The sequence below is a fragment of the Chinchilla lanigera genome, unplaced genomic scaffold, assembly GCF_000276665.1.
Source record: "Chinchilla lanigera isolate Chin_1 unplaced genomic scaffold, ChiLan1.0 scaffold00005, whole genome shotgun sequence".
In the NCBI taxonomy this organism is placed as follows: Eukaryota; Metazoa; Chordata; class Mammalia; order Rodentia; family Chinchillidae; genus Chinchilla; species Chinchilla lanigera.
In genome coordinates, this window is record NW_004955406.1 from 2,278,384 (window position 1) to 2,293,814 (window position 15,431).

General features: G+C 40.8%; 1 protein-coding gene across 2 annotated transcripts in view; it reads left to right on the forward strand.

Moving 5' to 3' along the window:
- The window catches only part of Ush2a (Usher syndrome 2A (autosomal recessive, mild)), a gene marked incomplete in the record, with an annotated part of 661,834 nt that overhangs the window by 440,553 nt on the left and 205,850 nt on the right, over positions 1-15,431 (forward strand). For both annotated transcript variants that reach the window (XM_013519932.1, XM_013519934.1), the window contains 2 exon segments: positions 7,298-7,632; positions 8,489-8,611. In XM_013519932.1, the coding sequence (XP_013375386.1) occupies positions 7,298-7,632; positions 8,489-8,611 (458 nt within the window).

Below are 15,431 nucleotides of genomic sequence, written 5' to 3' on the forward strand. Positions count from 1 at the left end.
TATAATATATTACATAAAATCTATATTGTATACATAGTAAAATACAAGGAGTGATCAAAATATATGGTGATATGGTGAATGTTTAAATTTTTTTAAAACTGTAATAAAAGATACTTTGCCATTAATGTCCCTGGAAATACTTCCCCTTGCTTAAAACACATGCTCCTGAAGCAGTTCTAGAGTCCCCTTCTGCAAGTGTCTTTAACAGCTGTGATCAGAAGCACAGTGTCTCTCTCTGCCAAGGGAAAGGCAGTCTCACAGATATACTGAGGTGTGTCCTCACCCTCCTTATTCACCAGCTCTTGCACTGAGTGACTTCCACCTTTTCCCCAAAGACAAAATGACCGGGACAGGTAAATGCTTCAAATTATTTCATTCAGGCGTCGTGAAGTCAACTAAGAACAAGAAAGAGGACTTCCAGGACTGCTTGGGACAATGGCAAGGGTAGGATGAGCGAGCTAGAAGTGAGGGGAGTGTTTTGAGGGGCGTTAATAGCAATGTGTCCTTTACGATAACACACTTTCAAAATTTAAACATTTATCACTATTTCAGTCAAACCTTGTACACACACCACACACACACACACACACACTCCCTATATGCCTGGACAGAGTCCAGACTTGAAGAGAACAAAACAAATTAAATTTAGGAGAAGAAGCAGCGGGTGACTGAGGAGGATGTGGAGCTGGTATGTCCTCTGCCTGAGTCGCTCCTGTTGCTACTCGCTCAATACTGCAGACCGCTAAGCCTGAGAGAAAAGCTGTATTTTGGGCCCGGGCCCTGGGTGGGAGGCTGAGAGGCTGCGTCTGCAATGCCCTCCCGCTGGTAGAGCCCAGAGGCAGGGCAGGGCGTTTCCAGCAGAGACAGGAAGTGCGTGCGAGTCTCTCCCGTCTTCTGCAGTTTCGGGATTCAGTCATGGGACTCCACCCTTAGGATTTTATCTTCTCCTCGTCCAGGCTCTCCCTCTGAACACCACAGTCAGATGAACGCCTCTTCATCCGCAGAGAGGGACTTCGAGTTCCTCGTGAGTTTTTGGAAATAACAAACCGTACAGAAACCATCGCATCTCCCTAGTTCCTTTCACTTCCATTTCACAGTCCTTATAGTATCCAGTGCCACCTGTAAGAAGCACACTCCAACAGAGACGGCAAGAGACACAACAAAACCTTGGATCAACTGAAAAGCAAATCTGAAGTAATATACTAGGAAGTATAAAGTAGATGCTGTGATATAGCACGGGCATGAATTAAAAAAAGAAAAGAAGGAAAATTCAGAAGCACAGCAAACCAAAAGTATATTTTTAAAATCTTACTTGATTACAAGGAAAATAAATATATAATCTCAACAAGACTGGATCATCTGAACAGCTAAAAGCCATGCACTTTTGGTACTAAATTTCCTGAGCAAATTCATTTCATAAGCTTGGTAGAAATGCCCTACCGAGACTGAAAAGGATAACTCCATAAATCTATAAGCCCATTTCATGTATAAGCAGAAATTTACAACTTCTAAGTAAAATATTAGCAAATTGAAATAAGCAGTATACTCAAAGAATAAGAAACCAGGACACGTTTGATTTGATTTCAAAATGTAAGGATGGTTCAACATCAAGAAATCTATCAACATACTGGTTACGCTGCTCAGGAAGGCAGGAGAAATCCCATGTTTTATCAGTAGATGCAGAAAATGGACAGTAAAGCTCAGCAAGCATGTGTAAATGCAGTGTGAAGTAAAATCAGATTAAGAAGAAAATATTTAAATAGGATGAAGTCCATGTAGCTTGCCCTGAAGCTTGTACACTGAGGACTAATAAGAAATAAGGTGCAGGAAGAACTAAATTACATGACCGCCATACCGGGAAAGGTCTTCTTTTCTGGTTTTGCCAGAGGCCGCTAAGCCCCAAGGTTAGCACCCACCTTGTCACAAGTAAAGCAGAATCAAAGGCAGCCGCCTTCCGGGGAAGGAGACTCACTGGGTACAGGCTGCTAAAGCCCCAGCCTCAGCTGGCGAGCAACCAGGAGCCACAGCGTCCCCTGGCTGTGTCCATGCTTAACTCCACCGTGTGCACGGGCCGCTCTTCAGAGTAAAAGGGCGGGGTCTTCGTCGTCAGGCTCACTGGTAGGTACAGATGGATGAGGGAAGCCACAAATGAGGTCATTATGAATGTCTGACCGAAAATAATAAAATAATACACAACTCATATTCATCCTATGTTCCAGGAAGTGTTCTCATTTAATCCTGGGTGCAACCTTGTCAGAGAAATGCCCTCAATATTCCCATTTTGCAGACAGGAAAGCAGAGAAAGGAGAGATGAAATAAGTGCCTAAGATTGCCAAGGAAGCCAAAGGGAATCCGGAGCCAGAGAATTCAAATTCAGAGCCTATGCTCCTACTCCTCTTCACATTACCCGTGTGGGAGATCTTTCCATCACCCTGGACGGAGGGGCTCAGTTCTTGAACAAGTCCATCCTTGAAAAGTCAATATGCAAAGCCTGTATCATCCAATCAGAATGTCAATAATGCTTTCATTTTGTTTTACACTGGATCACATAATTTTAAAGTGTCGGATTAAATGATTGAAAATATTCTAGAAAATTACAGAAGAGAAGAATTGCTGTATTTAGTGCATAAACTTTAGCTGAATTGCAGCAATATATAGAGTATTGGCACAAAAACAGACAAAGGGTCGTGGGAACAGAGTCGAGATACACCACATATACAAGTGTATGTGGCACCGCGACTTTTGATAGAAGTGGCGTTTATTTCTTTGGGAAAGTATGGCTTACCTTGGAAATGACAGTGGGGTCACTCTATCGAATCATATCACAATTAAATTCCAATAAGCAATGCTGAAATTTATAATGTCAAAAAATAGAAAGCCTAGAAAAAAGTAAAAGAGGACTTCATATAATCTTAGCATGGGAAAAAAGAGAAACTTTTCTCTGTTTCTAAAAACAAAAAAGAGAAACAATAGCTTGAAAAGGATAATTCTGTGCTCGAAAGAATTCGTTGTTTAGGCAGGGCACCAAAATCCTCCCAATGTTAAAGTGCAAGAGAGAGATTGGGAAAATGCACTGCATTAGATATCAGAAACAAACAGATAACTCCCCAAAAGATAAAAAGAGGTGATGATGTATAATAAAAGGTAATTTAACGAAGGCTGTATACAAGTAATATACTTAGGAAGATTTACACCTCACAAAATGTCAGAGAACTGCAATTAATTAAAGAAATGAGTAAAATTGACAGAAACTAAAATTAGTAACCTCAAGCATTTGTGGAGACACAGATCATGGATATATTGGCCATTTGTGAGAAAGTAGGTTCCTACAATTTTTTCAGGCTGTACTTCATCAAGAATAATTAAAATCGGGCTGCGGATTTAGTTCAGCGGCACTGCGCCTGCCTGGCAAGTGCAAGGTTGTGAGTTCAATTCCCGGTACCGGAAAAAAAAAAAAAAGAATAATTAATATTAAGCATACATTTACCATTTATCAAGCAATCCTTGGTAACATAGACAAAATAAAACAAATACAATGATATGCGTTACATATGTTTGCAAACATTATTTTTAGCAATAAAGTTAGGCCAATAGGATAAAAGCTGAATGATTCATTTTCCATCATGAAAAGAATGTGATAAAACAGCAACAAATGAGAAAATGTGCCCATCGGCTGTTCAGTTTTAAAAGCAAGTTTTCACATAACAAATAGGAATGAACTTTTTTCTTGTAAAATAGTAAAGAAAGCTAGACCTTCGGCATGTGTGCTTGTGTGAGTGCGGGACAGTGTGCAAGACCCTGTTCAAGCTGCTGACCTCTCCCCTACTTGGGTGGGTGGGGCAGATGGGGCAGCCATTTAAATGCAGGGGTCCCTGCATTCTAGGTCTCTGTGGAAACACAAATGTGACATTTGAAATTAAATTATTCATAGTCTTTTTGTGACAGGGTCTTTCTATGTAGTTCAGGCTAGCCTTAAACTCATCTGTAGCCCAGGCTGGCCTCGAACTTGCGGTGACCCTCCTGCTTCAGTCTCCCAAGGGCTGGAATTACAGGGATATGCCAAAAATATTTATTGTCTTTTTTTTTTTTTCGGTACTGGGAATTGAACTCACAACCTTGAGCTTGCTAGGCAGGCGCTGTGCCACTGAGCTAAATCCCCAGCCCCAATATTTATTGTCTAACTTACTTGGTATAGAAATTTGCCAGAGAGTCTATTACTAGGCTGAATTGCTCTGTAGAATCGAATATTTACATGTCCTATTTCCCTCCTGTCCAGTGTATCTTCTACTGATTAAGTCCTCTTAGAATTAATGCCTAGTATGAATAACAAGAGTTGTCCACTCCTATTTACCTGAGGATGTTAAGGCCCAGAGATGTTAAATGTTTTCCTCAAAGTAACACAGCTGTATGTGCATAGTTTGAGTTATATATTAGGAAAACATTCTTACCCTATTCTCAATTCATTATACCAGTTTCATGAATGCTCCTATGTGCAAAGTTCTTACATAGAATTTGATAGAATTATAGAAGGAAGAAGGAAGGAAGGAAGGAAGGAAGGAAGGAAGGAAGGAAGGAAGGAAGGAAGGAAGGAAGGAAGATGCTTGTAATGTTCATGTATGCAGCCCTTTTCAGGTCTGAGGTCAGTCAGCTAACCTGCACATCTTTGTTACTTTGACGGTGGCAGGATTGTGGAAAGTTGCTTTTTGGGGACTAGAAAGACTTAGCAAAAATTTGTGGCTCCTTAGATACCTAACTCACTCCTTATCTACTTGTCTTGCTTTCTCCTGACAATTCTTTGAAGCTAGACAGAGAAATAGAAATCTAAATAACTCAGAGCCACTCACTTTGATAGGCAGGCCACTTCTGAAATAAACAATTCATTTCCAGTGGGAAATTAATTCTCATTTAAGTTTTCAACATAAAATTCCTGTTTTAGAAGATACATATCTTGCATACCCATGCCAACAATGTGCTTTTTGGACTGAGTTTTTGGGGAATCAGCAATATTTCATAATCCTTCACAGGTACAATGGATATATAACAAACAGGAAATTAAACTGATTAGAAGTTTTTATCTCATCTGTTTGGACCTTGCTATAGTAACTGTGGTCTTTGAATCTGAGATTTAGCTAATTTAACTGGTTCCTTCAAAATCTTGGACCCATTTATTTTTAATAATAGCTGCAGTATATTTCCAGGAGGGTGATCCTCTCAGACACCATTTCTGTGAAGCTACTGGCCCTAACGACTGTGTCTTCCACATTGTTACAAAGCTTGCTTTCTCTAGTCCTTCTAAAAACTTCCCTATAGAAATGGATTCATTTTTTGCTAACTTGAGGCTGCCGAAAAGATAAATTTTTCTAAGTTTCTAACTTTTTAGAAAATGAGAAAAATAGCTAATGTTTGAAAGTAAACACTGATTGCAGAGAAAACAGGCTCTTTCAGATCTTCAGCTGACTGTCTCCAGAGCTAGCACACAAAATCTCTTAATCTCTGCTGGTGGATATCGTATTCAAGTTGTATCTATGAGCGCATTTTCTCAGCATTGATACCAAGTTCCAAATCAATTCACTGTTCGCTCAGCTCCTAACGCAGACTATCTCCCAAGGTTTCATTCTTTCAAGTACTGCCAAACTCTGACCTGAATTCTCAATATTCTGGTTTGAGAGGCAAGGAAGTCGTGAATTTCTCAAATCAGTCATAGATAGACTGCAATAAGCTTTCCTCTGCATTCGTGATCCCGGCACTAGGAAGGCCCCCGAGTTTGACCTTGACTCATCACTCATTTTTCAAGAACACACACACGGTATTATACAAACAGAGCCCGTGTCAACCCCACAGCGTTGGCTTGCTCTGGATTTCTTTGGCCGTTTCTGCAGACAGGGAAGTTTCCTGGGCTCGTAAGAAACACGTCGAACACATCTCTTCATCCCAGCATCTTTCACAAAGATGCGTTTCAGATTGACAATGACTTCAAAACATGCAACACAATTTGGATAGAGGTTTGTCCATTGCTAATTATAAACTGCCCAGTAATTATCAGGCAATTGTCCAACTCTTGTGTAGCTGAAGCCCATTTTATCACCAATTATGAGCCTGAATATTCTTACAGAGATCTCAGGTCAAGCTCCATCCGGCGGGCATGTTTCCTGTTTGATGTAAGATATCATTTGATAACCCTCTCTGAAATAAATATTGTATTTTCCAGTGAGAATCTATGACTCAATTTAAAAGTTCAACCTGTCCTGCCAAAAAATATTTTCTTTCTGAGTTTGATTTTTATGCAGATCTGGTATATAGATGGAGAGGTCTATCTGTCTTTTACTGTTTCAGAGTAACTGTATACTAAGGAAAAAAATAAAATCTAAGGAGCCATGACTAAGACTGTTGGCTGAACCCCACTTCTCTGTGTGTGTGGCGTGAACGATATGTACTTTAGGCTTAAAGTTTGTTGGAGAAGCGAATTCTAGACCCTGCCCTACTGCACATATTTATTTAAGGAGCACAGCAAGACAGGAAACAAAAACGAGGGAACGGGTAGCATATAAACAGTGCTTTATCCTGGCCTATGTACTTGTCTTTAGGATACTTTTTCTTGCAAAAAAAGCAGGAGTGTGCTGTCACTGTGCTCTTGCACAATTTAGCCAGAAGAGAAAAGAGACTTTAGGTACAAGTATATTGCACTCGAGTTGGGTTAGCGAAACAGGACCCCTTTTTAAAATTTCCTCTATGTTTCTCATTCCTAAAAGTAGGATTTTCTGGTATTGCTCTCCTTGCTAAATTATGTGCAAGGAGATTCAAAACAGAACTGTGCATCCTTGGAAAACGAAAATGATTCCTCTTGCCCACCCTTCAAGAAAGTGACTTATTTAGTGTGTACACGAACAGTGCAAAGCAAGGGGTTCTGGCGTTTCATGTAATTGAGTTATAAACAAGAGGATGACCACGTCCTGCTGCTGCCCGACGGGTGTTCATGGATGTGCGAACTCTCTCCACGTGTTCGCTCCATGTCCTTCAGAACGCCCGCCGTGGAGATGAATCATGAAGGTATGTATTAGGCTGACAGTCCTAGAAAGTACAGAGACCAGAAGCCAAACCCAGGAAACAGCATTTCATTGACTCCCCGGCGTACTGCTAATTGATCCCAAACCTTTCATTACTGTCTAATGCAAGGCAAGGAGCGCGGAAGCATTTAGAAAATGACTTCCCTAAAGCCAGAGAAATTCCAGGCCTTGGGAACGGTAGTTTCTCTGTTCCTGTATTGTCACGCTGATTCTAAGTTTATCTTTCCTTTCAGGTCACTTGGAAACCCCCGCTAGTGCAGAACGGTGACATTCTGAGCTATGAGATCCGCATGCCTACCCCCCACGTCGTAATAACCAACGTGAGCCTGTCAGTGTTGAGTCAAATCATCACTCACCTGGTTCCTTTCACCAACTATTCTGTCACCATCGTTGCCTGCTCAGGGGGGAATGGGTACCTAGGTGGCTGCACAGAGAGTTTGCCTACCTTGGTGACCACCCACCCTGCTGAACCTCAGGGCATCAGTCCCTTGTCAGTGATTCCACTAACTGAGTCCTACGTGGGAGTTTCGTGGCAGCCACCGTCCAAACCTAACGGACCTAATTTGAGGTAAGAGAAATGCGCTGTGCTTCTGAATTCTGCCACTGTCTTGTCTCTGCCAACGTAGGAAGAAGATGCATACTCTCATCCGAACAGAGCTAATTCTAGTCATTCAGTATTACATTGTATGCCGACTTCCTTGGAACCCTAAATTGAACAAGGCAGAAATAGCAACATAACATTGAGAACTAAAAACCTTCCAAAATATTCTTCTAAGTATTCCTTTCATAATCCTCTTGATTTCTGAAATATATTTTTAGTCTGTTAGCAACCCTGATGCATGTTCTGTGTGATACAGTTGTACAAACATGTCTCAGAATTCTAAAGCTAGCACTGTAATGCTCTGACACATTGTTATTATCTGGAAACTTGCAAAGAATGTGGTCAGGGATACAGATAAGATGAAAGAAACCAGTTGTGATTCTAAAATGGCTTTATAGCAACCCGAACTTGGTACCCAGCCAAGAATGCAGAGTTGATAATTTTATCATTGTTTATAAAGTATTGATGGTAGATGTCATAGGAAATCATTAACTTGGTAAGCTTTTTTGTATTTCTACTTTGTGTGAAATGCGCAGTAAATGTTTAGCAAATGTGGAATAGAAAAAACCTAAAATGTTATCATTCTCACTGGTAATCATACAATGCGAAACTAGCTGATTGTTTGCAGTTAATTGAATATGTGACAATCGAGCCAGGAAAATAAATGTTTATCTGGGAAAACTTCATTACTGTAAAGTTAAGATGTTATTCCTTATGTTTGTGTACATGCATCACACACTCACACACGCCGCAAAGCAACCTGAATTTCGGTAATAACATTAGTCAAGATAATCCTGATGTTCCTGCTTGTCTTTTGCTTTAGATATGAGCTTGTGAGACGCAAAATCCAGCAACCACTTGCATCAAATCCCCCAGAAGATTTAAATCTGTGGCACAATATTTATTCAGGAACTCAGTGGTTTTATGAAGATAAGGGTCTTAGCAGGTGAGATTACAAAAACTATAAAAACAAATGCTGGCATTTAGTTTGGGGCATGTTGAATAGTTCAAAGTACCTGAGTGTCTTCATTGTGTGAGTGTGTTATCAGTTATGCAGTAGAATAGGCTTGGCTATTATCTGCAGCATTAATCATTGGGCTGTAACGTTCAGCATGCTTAATGTTTGCCATCTTAACTGCATGCTGAAAAGAATCCTTTGAAGTCACACGTGTAGATGTTTGAACCTTAACCTGCTGCCTTTGTCACAGCTCTGTCCAGACCTGAAACTTCATCGAGGAATTTGGACATATTGAACATACGCAAACTGTGGAAATTACCGGGCATTTGTGAAATGCTTGCTGTTTCTGGGAAGGAATTGGTAGAAGTCATTGATTCATTCCACACCAAAAACAAAACAAAGCAGAACAAAAAAATTCACTGAGTTAACAGGATTGAGTCTTGAAAGGACTCTGCCTGAAGTTCAAAGAAGTTGAGAAGAGGGCAAATGGCCAGTGTTTGAGGAGAGCTTCCTGGTAGAGGGAGGTCTGGATTCTATTGCCTCCCGGGCTAGATAACTATCTTCAACCTCAGGGAAATCTCTTCACTTCTCCGAGCCTCTCTTTTTATTCCCTTGACTTTTCTGAGATAGAGTCTCATTATGTAGCCCAGGTCCAAATCTGAGATTTAAGGAAAATAATAAACCCACACAAATTAAATTAAAATTGAAATGTGAGTTCCAATCAACATACCTAGGATAGCTGCTCACAGGAGGGAAGAGTGCCTACAATGGTATGATGTGAAGGGGATATTTTAACTAGTCTTACCATGCTGATTATCAAAGAATTTTTTTTTTCTTGCTAAGACTGGAAAAGATTTTCGGTTTTTATGCAAATAATGGCTACATCCCTTGTAAATTGCTCATAGTAAATATATATGTATATAATTTGTATATATTTGCTTTCTTGGCATTCAAAACAAATGCACAAGTCTTCATATTGGAGGAAGGGGGGCTGGGGATTTAGCTCAGGGGCAAAAGCGCCTGCCTGGCAAGCGCAAGGTCATGAGTTCGGTTCCTGGTATCGGAGAAAAAACAAAAACAAACAAAAAAAAACATATTGGAGGAAGGATTGTTTCTAGTCTTCTATCTTTCCTAGGTTCAAAAGTGCTCAGGGTCCCTTTCCCTCAAGTGGTGTCTCAAAACCAGATGAAATTAGAATTCGTCCACTGGGGGACGCTGTGACTTCCTGTTTAAAGGAATTGATCTTGTTTGGCAGGGTGCTTGCCTTGCTCACCCTGCAGCAGCCAGCTCTCAGGGTGCCCAGTGGGGGTACAGCTCCTTCATGCTCCCCCCATTTCCCATCTGCAGGGGCATTAGTTCCTGGACGCCCATAGCCCTGGAAAATCGGAGTCCATGATTCCAAAGTGTATTTGAAATTGTGTAGTGTTTACCTGTAATTTTCCATGCCCTTGGTACTCTACACTCTAAATCATCTCTAGATTATCATAGCACCTAGTACAACGTAAGTGCTATGTAAATAGTTGTTACATCAGATTGTTCAGGGAATAGTAACAGGAAAATAGTCCATGTATTGTAACAATTGCAATTCTTTCCAAATGTTTTCCATCCATGGTTGGTTAAATCTGAGGATTCAGAACTCAAGGACATGTAAGGGGATGTATTTGTCTTGCTGATTTTCCTGTTAGACTGTCTATACTTCATTTTTAATTTAATTCTAATAATTTTAGGAGGAATGTATTGTTTCCAATTCTCCCCAGTTTCAGACAGTCCCTACTTCTTAACTTACAGCTTTATAAATAAAGGTAGTATTGAAAGATTTCCTGGGCTAGGGATTTCGCTCAGTGGCACAGCACCTGCCTGGCAAGCACGGGGTTGTTAGTTCAATTCCCGGTAGTGGAAAAAAAAACAAAAACAAAAAAAAATTAAAAAGATTTCCTGCTGTATTGGCTTTTCATCAGCATAGTTGAATTTAGAATCAACTTTCAAATGACAGTTCTCTTGATAGAAAAGGTACAACTAATATAAGACTCACGGGGCATCATTTTATAAATATATTTGTGAGAGTAAGTATAAATTAAAGTCAATTTCCTTATTTAACTAGTGTATTTTGGTCAGTTACATGTTTATAATATACAGAAAAACACCCCAGTTTAATCCAAAATAGCATTATACCCTGAATTTCAGATCATTCTAGTAATTTTTTTCTTTTTATATCTACCTATGCCAATTGGAATGCTGAGCCAATTACCCAGATAATTTAGTTCCAGTAAAAATGCCTTTTATTCTCATGATCGTCTTGCACAAGGGGTAGTTTTTGTCTGAATTACACAGCTAGTAGCCTCCTTGGTGAATTCTGCTCTCGGTATAGCGGTGGACTCAGTGTAACTGCGGGTTTATACTACTTGTCAGTTTCTAACTTTTCTTCCTCCATAATTCTGTGCAAAGTGGCCAAGTTATGGTTGTTGAGGGAACCATAACTTTGGATGTGCTGACATTTTCATCACTTGGAAAATCTGGCGAACGTGCCGTTATCGTCTGAGGCTGAGGACGTGAGTGGGGCAGGTTTAACAAGAGGGCGGTGAACCTCTTCGTGTCGAACATCAATCTCCGCTTAGAATTTGCAGCACCCAGCACTGCCTTGGCTCCTGATGGTCAGATAAAGCTGCAGGAAATCCGGAACAGTGTGTCGCCCTTTTTGCTCTGTCTTTAAAGAAGAGAAAATAATGTATGAGAAATCATGGAAATATTTCCTATTTCAGGGAATGAGCTGGCTTGTAGATTATCGTAACTTGGCTGTCACTACATTTCTGAAGGGAGACATTCTACCCCCGGTCCTTTCATTATTTATAGATTCCTCAGTGCATTTATTTTGCAATGACAGTTTGGATAGAGACCTCGTGGAACTCCTCGGGAATCTGCTAATTTCATTGTCTTTTATAAATAAAATACAGGCTAAAACAATACCACAAAATAAATGAAAATATCCAAAATTAATATATTTCATTTTATTTTCAAAGAAGAGTTGAACTTGTTTTTAAGATCTAAACACTTACACTAAGTAAATGGCAAACCTAAGTTCAAATCTTATTGACATAGATTCTAATGCATTTTTTAAATGCACTAGAATGAAATGCTTCACACCCTAAAAGAGGGTGAACTTTCTGTGGAGGAAGATGTTCAAGGGAATACAACTTTCATTCCGTTCCTTCGTAATGAGACTAAATGTGCACAGGGAACCGTCCCCGCTTAGCTAATATGGAAAGACGGGGACAGTCCCACGACATGTGTTTCTGTGCTCTACCGGGTTCCCGCTGGAGCTGTTCAGTGCAGAAGTGCACGTTGGACGCAGCCATGATCAGTGAAGGGCCAGTCTTCTCCCAGAGTTTCTAAAACGACGTTGAGGCTGGGGATTTAGCTCAGCAGCACAGCACTCGCCTGGCAAGCTCAAGGTCGTGAGTTCGACTCCCAGTACCGGAAAAAAATAAAAATAAAAAAAATAAAACGAGGTCGATCCTCTTGTCTTTTCCTTCATCTCAAACTGTGAAGAAAAGCCCGGCTTGGTAATGAACGCCCATGTCCTTCCACACTGGCATGCTGTCTCATAGCAATGCGCTTAACTGAAAATGAGCCAGAAGGTGCCCATTTCATGTGCAAATTAAGTAGACAGAGTCGCCGAGCCATCCCTGTGCACTGAGATTTGCATTCTTGCTCTAAACTTTGCTCGTGCCGTCCTCTCTCAGTGCCGCCACATTACAGCCCGCCTCATGAGAAGTGCGTCTCTGAGTGTGGAATGATGTGTGTGGTCAGGGAAGGCTTTTTCCTGTTTGTTTCTTTCACCTTTCTTTGTGTTTCTTCATCGTGTTGATGACAAGGTGAAGCTGAGACAGAAATGATCACAGACCGATCGGAGGTGTGGCACTCTGGTAGTGTAAGTAGGAGAGCTCCAGAAACAGAATAGCAGCGACTTCTCACCATCTGAAAAGAACCATATTATAAACACTTTCCAGTGTGATAATCACCGCTCTTCAATCCAAACACAAACATCCTCAGCAGCATCTTTAGAATCAATAAGTGATTTAGTCGCCATGCACCTGCAGTCAAACAGTTGTAACCACTGCCGGCTGTGGCGTTGGAGCAGCACTGCGTTTTGTCTGCTTATTTCTGTATTTGGGCGGCGATGCAAGAGGTGAGGAGCAGGTTTCCCACACCCTCATTTACGTGCTTGTCCCCAAGCGTGCTTTGGGCGGTGGCCGATATGAGGAACAGAAAGTGGGAGGAAGAAACCACGAAAGCGCCTGCGTTTTCAGAAGCACGATTTGTATCTGTGACAATACTGACATGTAAATTCTGTTAGGACATCAGTGAAGGTGACACAGTTTTAATTCTGATGAAAATAACACGAAGCGTTCTGCAGCTGCACTGGAGAAGTTCACTGGTTCCCCAGTCACACCAGCCCATCTCACCACCCAGTCTTCGCACATTTTAGCCTGGAATGATGTCTTTCATAGGACGGGTGCTGTCACTGGACAAAATACCACCCATTACCTAACCCTGCCCCAAATGTCACTTCCTCTACAAAGGCTTCCCTGAATAGGTGAGATTACTACGGGCTCTGTCTGAGGTGTGGTCAAAGGAAAAAGCAATAAATGAATATAATTTTAGATATTCTCAAAAAAACATATTTCCACACATCTTTATATGCTCTGTGGGACACGAGCATTTTATCTGAGAGATCAGGTTCATTACGGTTGGCATTTGGCACATTGTTAACATGCCAGATATTCAATAAGTATTGAATTATTGAATTCAATTATTGAATTATTCAATACATAATTCACATTGTTAAATTCAATGAATGAACAAATGAATGAAGTTATGATATATTGAGCATGAAAGAACAATATAATTTGTGTTTGATATATTTTTTCAAAGAAGAATTTTGGTAAGTTTTGCCAGGGATCATTTCTCTCCTGGACAGATTTTTGTCTCGCTAGCTTACCAAATTATATATGACTCAAAATTTTTGAGCTTGATGACTTTAGTGACTATGAAAGCTACGTCCATCCATTCATAAAATTGTAAGTTCAGTAAATAGATTAAAAATTACATCATCAAAATAGTATTTAGTTTTCTAATGTGAATAATGACAACCAAACCTGAAATGAATATTCTCATATATATATATATAAATACCATAGTTCTGTCTACAGCAGGAAAATGTTTACCATTTGCTATGGGAAAGAAAGTTGGATGACAGTCCCAGTTATAATAATGCAACATTCCTAAATAGGACTTCAAATGATTGGTTTGACTGACTGCAGTACAGACTAATACAATTATTCATTTGAAATAGTACCTTCTTCTGTACTTCAGTACGGGTCTAGAGAACACAATTAGCATTCAGGGGAAAGTTAATTTATAAAAAAAAATCCTATCTCCAGATAGAGTTAGACTCACAGGTACTAGGGCATAAGATTTTTAGGGCAGACACAATTCAGTGCATGGCAGCATGCAAAGGAGGAGAGAGACAGAGAGACAGAAAGAAAAGGAGGGGAAAGAAGGAGACCGAGAGAGAAGAGAGGAAGAGAAGACAATGAACATCTGAGAAGAGATGACAAAGGGGAGTAAGTAGAAGATGAAAACTTAGCACTTACAGGAGAAATGGGTAAATAGGAAGCCTCCAACAGTCACTGAGTCTTTAGCCCTGCAGCTACAAGAGTAAAGCAGCATCCTTAAACACAGCTGGGACCAAACCCAGGAAACCTGTCTGGGTGCCTTGAGTGGGAAGCAGGTTGAAGCGAGCAGACATCTACCTAGGTGACAGTGGATGCGCCGAGCATCCTTCCTGTGAAGTTCTTGCTCACACCCTGCAAACAGCTCTGCCCCCTTTGCACCATCATGAGTAGAGGTGGGGCCCACAGAGGCACATACTGTACCCCTGCTTTGGAGGCAAAGGAGGGTGGGGATCCTGATCCCACAGTGGGTCCCCAGTAGGTGCTGATGATCTGTAGCCAGTGTCTCCACTCAGTGGCCACATGTTTGTTGCTCAGTATGCTGAAGCAAGTGCCCCCATATGAATCACTGTCTAGCCATCCCTGGCTTGTCCAATAGACAACATTTTCCTGTATAGGCAGTGTTACACTAAGCAAAAGTAACCTGGAGGCTTTTGCCTGGATGAGTCAAAAGGGTATGACATAGGACTTGGAAAGTCTTCCTTGTGTCACACACCCCCTCCTAGATTCTACTCCTGCAAAGTGGCCTCAGTGTCCCCACTAGTGACTCTAGGGAACATGTTTACACCATGGCCACACACAGATTACTAGGGCAGAGCTCTCAGAGAGAGGATGCTATATGTGTCAGTTACAGGTACAAGTTCATTTGGGGCTTTATCTGCCTGCCAATGAGATTGTGAGGAAGAAGCTCAGGTAGAGGAAGAAGATGGTGACAAGAGGTTCTGATATTGAAACTGGATGAGTTTCCCAAATGAAGAGCACAAAACACTCCAGATGAAATTCAGATAGAGAGCTGGCAGGTTGCCAGGTTCATGACTGCATCTTGAATTGAGTCATAATCCTCCCCACTTCTGAAAACTGTGAGAGTGTGAAAACGGTAAACCACAATTGTTTTATGGAGGGGTATTTGCTTAGCATTCTTAAAAATAATATTTTCCCAACACTTTGATTAAGGCCGGAGACATAAAACTAATGATACATTATGTGTAAGGAGGAGAAAGAAAGTATTGTACTTTCTAGGAGGGAACAGAAACTGAGCACTTTGTGGAAGGTAAAAAGAAAACCCTGTATTTTGT